Source organism: Sinocyclocheilus rhinocerous, unplaced genomic scaffold (assembly GCF_001515625.1).
Source record: "Sinocyclocheilus rhinocerous isolate Xijiao unplaced genomic scaffold, SAMN03320098_v1.1 scaffold202, whole genome shotgun sequence".
NCBI classification, from domain to species: domain Eukaryota; kingdom Metazoa; phylum Chordata; class Actinopteri; order Cypriniformes; family Cyprinidae; genus Sinocyclocheilus; species Sinocyclocheilus rhinocerous.
Window position 1 is genome coordinate 191,660 of NW_015641016.1, and position 9,376 is coordinate 201,035.

At 36.5% G+C, this 9,376-nt stretch overlaps 1 protein-coding gene across 1 annotated transcript in view; it reads right to left on the bottom strand.

The window, feature by feature from the left end:
• Positions 1-3,688: 3,688 nt before the first annotated feature.
• Positions 3,689-9,376, bottom strand: part of LOC107753744 (major histocompatibility complex class I-related gene protein-like) — a gene marked incomplete at its 3' end in the record, with an annotated part of 9,488 nt that continues 3,800 nt past the window's right edge. Inside the window, exons 2-5 of the mRNA XM_016569958.1 lie at positions 8,237-8,503; positions 7,859-8,137; positions 7,384-7,674; positions 3,689-3,750 (exon numbers count right to left, since the gene is read on the bottom strand). Of these exons, the coding sequence (XP_016425444.1) occupies positions 3,689-3,750; positions 7,384-7,674; positions 7,859-8,137; positions 8,237-8,503 (899 nt within the window). The remainder of the gene's footprint in view (positions 3,751-7,383; positions 7,675-7,858; positions 8,138-8,236; positions 8,504-9,376) is intronic.

A 9,376-nucleotide genomic window follows, 5' to 3' on the forward strand; every position in this document is an offset into this window, starting at 1 on the left:
GAACAGAGTTTGTCACACATTAAAGCTTGTGTCACGGTGCACACACACGAGGGACGAGGAGACGCTGGAGAATACTTTACACAAGACTTTATTCGTAGGAAGGAACCAAGGGAGACGAACTCAGGAAGACGTAAACAGGAAGACCTTTACAGGAAGACGTTCAACATCCGACAGAGCACTAGGGACTGGGAACACTTTATATACACACACAGGAGGAGGGGATGACGAGACACACCTGGGAGCAATGACACACCTCACGCCATATAACATCCAATGGGGAGGTGGGGGTGGGCACTCTGGAGGTCCCTAAGGACAGACACGGGACAGTGGGCCTCCAGAGCGGTACCCGTTCGGGGTGTCATGGCGGATCAGGATCCTCGGGAGGCCATGGTGGATCCGGGGACTCGGGAGGCCATGGCGGATCAGGATACATGGGGAGCAGGACACACACAAAACATAGAACAGAGTCTGACAGCTTGACTTTGTTTTGATGAACCTTCACTAAAATATCGTTATTTATTTGAATGTAAAGTGAGTAATATTCTTCAGCATGAGAAACTCTAAACATACTGAATGAAAGAGGAAATAGTGAGAGATTTATATGGAAAAATAATTAAATAAAAAAGGCACTTTAATGTCACAAAAACTAATGTTGTTGTTCATATTTATATTATTTTACTTAATCAATCAATTAATTAATAATAAATGAGTATAGATCTGAATTCAAACTTGATATTACAGTAAAATCACCATTTAATTATTTCTATATGAGAATAACAGTGAATGTTAATCCTCTCTGGCTGATTTAACCAGTAATTTATTACATGCTACCAGAACAGAAGCAACTGAAATCATAAAAGCACATTTCAAACTCACCAATCAGATGCCAGAAACACAAACAGAACCAAAATCTGTGAAACATCTTCAACGGTTTCAGTCTACAAATCATACAAAAAGACGAACTCTTCAAAAAATGATTGACGTGCTGATGTGAAGCTCCTCTGTAGTAAAATGAAATGAATCTTCGCCTTCATCTAAAATAATTGCATATCTTTAAATGTTAATGCATGTGACTGCCTAGCACTTTTTTTGGCTAATTAATTCACACTCTGAACATTGTCACTTTGAGCTCCAGCAGGCGTTAACTTCCTGTACATCAATGGTGTTGTTTTCAACAGAAATAAACTGAGCCATAACATATGAAATGTGTCTTAAAGTAAAAGTTTCAACTTGTCACGAGATCCTGAGAGTGTTTGGCTCTGGGCTGCGTTTCCCAAAAGCATAGTAAGTTTATCGTAGCCCCATTGGTGACAATGGCTCTACATTCAGCTTAGGCTTACGATGCTTTTGGAAACGCAGCTCTGCTCTCTCCTGTAACTGTCTTCAGCACGTTTTTGTTCATTTCTTATCAAATGTCTCAACTGTTTCTACTCTCAGGCTGATTTCAGAGTTTCTCTAATGGCTTTATGGAGCAGGAACAGATCTCCTGCTAGAACTGAATGGTTAAAATCTCATATTATTAATATTCAGCAGCTACGGATTATGATGCTGATGTGACGCTCTAAATGCTTACTTTCTTCCAACACTGCATTAGTCCTTACAGCTGCTATTAGAGTATGTGAGAGGAGGTTTTTCAGTCATCATGGTCTGACCCTTATCATCAGATCAGACTGTGGCCCGCAGTTCATGTCTGCTCACTTTCAACAGTTCTGTGAGGCAAATGTCATTCTACATGTGAAGACAACACCAAAATGGGCACAGGCAAATGCTGAGGTGATGTGACCATATTAAAAAGACTGGAAACACACCATATACAGATCTGCTGAGCTGCTTCTCCAACTAGAAAATCAGGGGAAGCTGAAGTTCTCTTGAGTTAGAAAACTGACAACTCAATTGAACTCGATTTCCAGACATTATGTTGTCCAAAAAGGGAAAATGTGTAATCTGTGTACACAATAAAAAAAAAGTACCACTTTTGTGAAGAAATTGCTTGTTGTGAATGCAAATGACACCCAGCTGAACGTCAAAAGCAATCAGACAGAACTAGTGGAGTCAGTGGCAGAGGATACTGATAACATGCAGATTCAGACTGAGACACTAGATGATGTTGTTGATCCACAGATGAAACACAGACACAGAGATTTAAAGATTTTATCGTTGTCTGTCGGAGGAAATGGAGTGCTGATATGCTGTGTTTACGTATTTCACTGTGTTCTTAAAGTATATTATGTCTCACAAATCAGTATTTTCTCAGGTTAAAGGAGAAGCTGGGGGAAGTTTGTTTGGGACTGTGGATAGAAAAACGAAAATTAATAAGCTAATAATGTAAACATTTATGAATAATATTTTAAATAATATTTTAATAACAATGTAAAGCACTGCTAAAATTATTCAAATATATATGATTCATATTCTTCCAGGAGGCGCTAAATATAATAAATGCAGTAAAACATGGAGAGACTCTTAAACCTTAAAGAGTGAATGGAAAAACTTTATTGATAAAGGCAAGCAAATACAGATGACAAATAGACAGCGATAGTAAAGTGAGATCTGTGTCTCTTTATTAATCCATTTGAGGGAAATAAACAAAGCCTTTCAAACTGGATTTTTTTTAAACACACACACACACACACATGAATAACCTTTAAAAAACAGTGTTCCACTTCAAATTTCAATACTTTCTGAAAAAGACAAACATGTAAAAGCCATAAATTAAAGGGCTAGTTCACCCAAAAATGAAAATTAGTCCGTGTTGTACTCACCCTCAAGACATCCTAGTGTATATGACTTTCTACTTTCAGATGAATCCAATCGGAGTTATATAAAAATTTTCTTTGCTCTTTCAAACTTTATAATGGCATGGGCGGATGTTTTTTTTTCAACAGTCCAAAAGACATCAAAAGCACATCCATCCATATTAAAATCGATGTTTTTTTGTAAGAAAAATATCCATATTCAAAACATTATAAACCCCTTTCTCTCACTTCTGCTAACTGTCGTAGGCGGAAGCTGTTCCGACGTAGGACGTATGCGTAGCATAAGCGCCGGTGATTAGTGACGAATGCGGAAGCGCGACGGAGAGAACAAAACAAAACGCCGGTCACGAATTAGAAGCATAAAACGAGGATTTGTAAAGAAAAATGTCAGAGGATTTCGATATAAGCCAAGAGCGAGACTCGCATGCGCTATGCATACATCCTACGTCATCCGCCCAAAAGTGTAGCGGAAGTTACATAAAACTGTTTATATCGTTTTAAATATGGATTTTTTTTTTTTTTTTACAGAAACGCATCAATTCGCTACAGGAAACCTTTATTCACCCCCTGGAGCCATGTGAGGCATGTTTTAATATGGATGGATGTGCTTTATTTGACTACTTTTGGACTGTTGAAAAAAACATCCGCCTATGCCATTATAAAGCTTGGAAGAGCAAGGGAAATTTTAATATAACTCCGATTGGATTCGTCTGAAAGAAGAAAGTCATATACACCTAGGATACCTTGAGGGTGAGTAAAATATGGACTAATTTTCATTTTGGGTGAACTAGCCCTTTAAATGATACATACATGTATAAAAAACAGCTAAGAAATGACATCAGTCATGTACCAGATGTGTGAATATGTGCTCGATCTTGTTGAGCTCTTCTGGATCTGATGTCATAAACCAGAAGATTGACAGTAGCCACGCCCACCAGAGCAGAGAGGACCAATCGGATCACAGCTTCAGTAGAACCACAACAGTGGACAGAGTCTGAGGAATAAAAACATCAAACTGAGATCAGCTCAGTCAATAAACGCTATTATCAAGAATAGTTTAATTCTGAGCCTGTATGAAAACTAATAGCAGAAGAGCGGCTGAATTGCGTAAGGACACTGAATTTCTGCCAAAAGCATGTCAGCATGTGTTCAGTGATTAGAATATAAAGCTTGCAAACAGTTTAACATAACTAGAGCCCAGTGTTTCCTACTTTGACAGCCCAAAATTAAGAGTTCCAACACATTTTCAGTGTCCAGAGTAAAAAGTTTTAAAGGGATAGTTCACCCAAAAATGAAAATTGTATTACTATGTTATATTACTCACCCTCATGTCGCTCCAAACCTGTAAGACTTCCGTTCATCTTTGGAACACAAATTAAGATATTTCTAATGAAATCCGATATCCTCCATAGACAGCAAAGGCCCTACCATGATCAAGGCAAAGAAATGTTGTAAGGGCATCATTAAAATAGTCCATGTGACATCAGTGGTTCAACCGTAATTTTAGGAAGCTACAAGAATACTTTTTGTGTGAAAAGAAAACTAACAACTTTATTCAACAATTCTTCTCCTCCGCATCACCTTATGGCACCATTTTGGAGAGTATCATGACATGTGCGCATGATTTTCCTGCACGTAAACAATGAATGCGAACACGCCTTATTTACACTCTCCAAAATGGCACCATGGGGTGATACGGAGGAAAAGAATTGTTGAATAAAGTTGTTATTTTAGTTTTCGTTTCACACAAAAAGTATTCTCGTAGCTTCATAATATTACGGTTGAACCACTGATGCCACATGGACTATTTTAACGATGCCCTTACTACGTTTCTGTGCGTTGGTCATGGTAGGACCCTTGCTGTCTATGGAGGTTCAGAAAGCTCTTGGATTTCATCAGAAATATCTTAATTTGTGTTCTGAAGATGAACGAAGGTCTCACGGGTTTGGAACTACATGAAGGTGAGTAATTGACAGAATTTTCATTTTTGGGTTAACTATCCCTTTAAAGTCAACTCAAACATCTTTCCACAAAAACACTGGAAATTATGCTCATATGAAAATGATGCGTAACTGGGACCTGTTGTGTTCCTAAATGCACATTAAACTCACAGCACATGCGGAGATGAAGTTCGAAGCATTCTCGGTGAACTGATACAAAGATGAAGAAATGAACTTCTTGTTTGCTGAACCATTGCAAAAAATATATATATATATATCACAATATCACATTTTCAATCATGCTAATAAAAAACAGCACTCTTGCTCATGTGATATTAGTTAACTACATCATATTCACCCAACAGATCAAACCACATTTCTGTACAGATAAAACAGAGGAAAACCACTGCAGGGTCCATTTGACTCAAAAACGAGTGAATCACATTTGTGATGTTTGCCTTTGTTACAACAAAATTGTGAAAGAAAACATAGAGTAAATGTAGTTGTTCATTTAGAAAAAAAAAATGCACGATTTCCTGAGAGATTTGGGGTGGGTTGCACCAATAAGGATTAAGCTTAAATCTAGTTTAAATCAAGGTTTATCTAATAATTCTGTTGCACCAAACTTTAAACCTTGTTTAAAAATAAGCAGGTAACCATCATTTTGATCCTGGATTTATTTTTTATTTTTTAATAGATTAGCTTTAATCCTGTTGCTCCATAACTTTGGAAAATCTTTAAATAAAATAAAGTGCACCTATAGTTACAATATGTGGCTGATTGAACAAAGACAGAAACTGTGGGTGAGTCGTCACACTCTAAAAAATGCTGAGTTAAATACAACCCAATGCTGGGTAAAATAGGGACAAACCCAGCAATTGGGTTGTTTTGACCCAGCGGACGGGGCGGCACTGCGAATCATGCCAGTTGTTTTCTCTTATCTCGGTTGTTTTGTCATAAGATATAGTACTCCAATAAATGATACTATAAATATATTTCCAAGATTATGAAATCCGTATGCACTGCCTCAAAGTTTTCATTGCTTGCTTGATCAGCCGTTTGATCAACGGTCTCACCATTGTTGCCAACTCTCGCGAGTCAAATAAGCAACCGCAGCTTCAAAAACAAGCCCAATATTTTTTGATAATTTATTATCATCAATATTATTTATTATCAATTATTTAAAAAATTTGCCCGCAACATATTAAACTGAAACTACCCTTTTATCTGAAAAGCAAAAACATAAGTTATTTTACAAAATTCAGCAAACTGCAACAAAGTAGGAACAAAACTCATCTCCAATCACCTGTGAGCAGATTAGGATTGGAGAGATGGAAAAGGAGAAAAACACAGGAGCTTCAAAGGGAGCTGTAACATAGCCACATATTTATAGCCTAGGCTATTCAAACCAACTATAGCTACTCTTAGTATTAGTATACTTGTTTTTTTAGTACAACCCCGTGATAATTACAAAAAACATTGTAAAAGTGAAAAATTAGGCTACCTTAAGGGAAAAAAAGTAATCCCCTCTACTCTACTACTATCATCGCTTGGATCACAGCAAATTCTTTTTGATTGTGATTTTCTCCAATGAGGGAGAGGAGGGGGCAGAATATTTGACAAATTAAGCTACAGCACTTATATTTTTGCTCTGATTGGCTATTAACTGTGAGCAGACAGAGTTTCAATCAATGCACTGGAGAATACACTGAACATAAATGAAAAGAAACTAAGTTGCTTGTCAGGTTTTCCTAACAAGCAACCATATTTATTTTAAATAACCCCAAAAAAACCGCAACCCGGGATTTTTTCCCGCAGCTTTACAAAAAAAGAAGAAGCCCAAAGTCGCGTATAATACGCGGACTTGGCAACTCTGGGTCTCACTAGGTAGCAGTTTATAAAGACATTTTACAAGTTTATTTCCTTTATGGACAAAAGCAACTTATGTCAGAGACAGAGTTTAGGATAAGGAATATTAACATTGTTGCTGTTTAGTTACAATGGCAAATCCATCATGGCGGAGAAAATAATCATAGATGGAGGTTTTAATCACAGGTTCCCCGATTTGTTAATCTGTGTTTAAAATTGAGTGGTGCAACACAACTCGTTTTAAAATTAAACCCAGATCAACTAATCCTTGATTAGCTCTAAACTTTGCTTAAATTAATCCTTGTTGGTGCAGCCCACCCTTGGTCTTGGGAAAATGTGATGAAAAATGCTAGAGTTCACAATAAGATCTCTGGCTTTTGATTGTAGACTTTGGTATCTTGGTGAACACATGGGAGTTCCCTTTTGAAACGGTCTGTTGCATGAATTCATGCTTTGGGACAGCACTACAAATGGTTGTGCCCTATAGGATAATATGGGGCAATTTCAGACACAGTCACAGTCTTGACATAGTGGTTTTATGTATGTAACTGGTTAATTGACTAATTTTAATCTTGCCACATCAAGTTAATTCTTAACACTTGAAGTTATTCCCATCTCATTGGCTGTTTTTTGTTTGCTGCACATGCAGCAGCATTCATATCTCCCTTAAATATTACAAAATAATCTATATTATCAAGCATTTTATTCATTTCGGTTTTAGTTGTAATAATTAACCTCTAACATCTTACGTCAGCTACTTAGGTAAAATATGAATAAAAAAGCTTTCAAAAAAGGTGTAAAAACAACTATTAACTTACTGGTGTTACTCTTGATCTCATCCTCAGTCAGAATCTTCTGGAAGGTCCTTCCCTTGTGCTCTACCTCACAAACATACCGGTTCGTCTTTGACTCCTCTGGTATAATATTGAGGGTAGATGATTTCTGGAAGGTCCCATCTACATTTGGTAGTAGCTCTCCAAGATCCACATCCTCATAGTGATCCTGTCCATTTTTTAACCAGGTGATAGTCACTGCTGCTGGGTAGAAACCTGTGGCATGACACAGCACTGGAGAGGAGGGATCCTTCTGTAACAGAGACACTTCAGGAGCTAAAAAAGATTGAGATAAATGTGAAGAAAATCTTAATACTTCAGATCAGATCAGTTAAATAAATGCATCTAAATTGTTTAAATGAAGCAATTCGTGAGAAAAAAAGAGAAGCACAAACGACTCAATTATAATAAAACATTTGTCAACTTGTTGAACAAAGTAAATTTCTGAAAGATAAGCTACCTCTTCTCTCTAAATCCACTTTCCTTAACATCAATAAATATTTTAACCAGTTAACACAATCAAGTTGGTAGTATTGTTTCAGAAATTCAAGCTGGGCTGTGTTATTATTCCACTTGACTGTTGTTATTAATCCCTGTGGTACATGTGTGATGTACTGGAACTTCTTCACGTCTAGTGAGATCAAATCCTCTCCATCATAACCGTACTGATCAAACCCACGTGAGTATCTAGTCTCATCATCCCAATCACATCCATACGTCCTCTGATACGTATGAACACCTGAAGAAGAAAAAGTGGGAACCATAAGGTCTGCTCTTTTTTTATTGTATAACGTAAGCTTTCACATTTAAAAGAGTAGTATAAAGTATTGTAACTCACCATGCGAGTGATTGAATTGCTGCATTAAAAAATGAATGTTGATTTTGTTGGTCTGCTGTACTCGTTCTCTGATCTCAGTGTATTCTTTAAATCTGTCTCCAGATGCAAACTCCTTCATCCAGTCCTGTCTGGGAATCAGCTTCTTTATCTCACTGTCATAATAATCAATCTGTCGTCCATCCAGAGTAGTCACGGCAAAAAACTTTGGGATTCCTGTAATCTTCTCTTCACTTATTTCAGTGTATGTAGTTATGAAAGTGTGCAACGCTGAACAAACAAAGACATAAAACTCTCAAACACGGTTAAACACCACATTAAAATTACTGTTTGAGACTAGATTTTAATTGATTTCTTTTTCAGAATCAGATTAAAAATACCACATGATTTTCTGTCAGTTGAACCAGTGCTGTTATCAATAACTAAAACTATATATATATATATATATATAAACATTTCTGTTAATTAAAATTAAGCTACAATAAAACAAAATTAATAATGAATAAAATATAAATTAGATATTAAATAAACACTGGATAGGTTGCCTTGGCCGATATGATTATTTAACCCTCATGTGGTGTTCGGGTCCTTTTTGCCTGGAGAAGATTTTCTTTTTCCCGAAAATACTAGTTAATGTTATCGCATTGGACTGAAATTTAGTGACTTTGTTCACAAAGGGTAGAACTACTTTTAAAAAAAATTTGATCATTTTCATACTTTTGGGGGGGAGATTTTTCACCTTGTTACCCTTGTGGTGTTCCCGGTCAAAAATGACCCGGCCTCAAAAAAATTGCTTATAAATCACTCATTATGCTATATTATCAACAAATATTGGATTCAATCTTTTTGTCAACTTCTTTTCTTTCATTTAGGACTTGTTTTGTATTTATATTTGCATCTGATTAATCGTAGGCCTCATTTATCTGAGAGTAGACACCTCATTTTTTTGAGTGAAAAAAGCATTGTTTATGAATAATTTTCACAATATTAAATAAAAACAGATGAAAATTTGTACTGTTTATCACACTAGTGTACTTTAATGTTTAATCAGGGAGTTTGCTTTTAAATGCTTTTATTTTGTACAAAATGGCACAAAGTCACACTTGTGGTGTTCCCGGTCAAAAATGACCCGGCCTCAAAAAA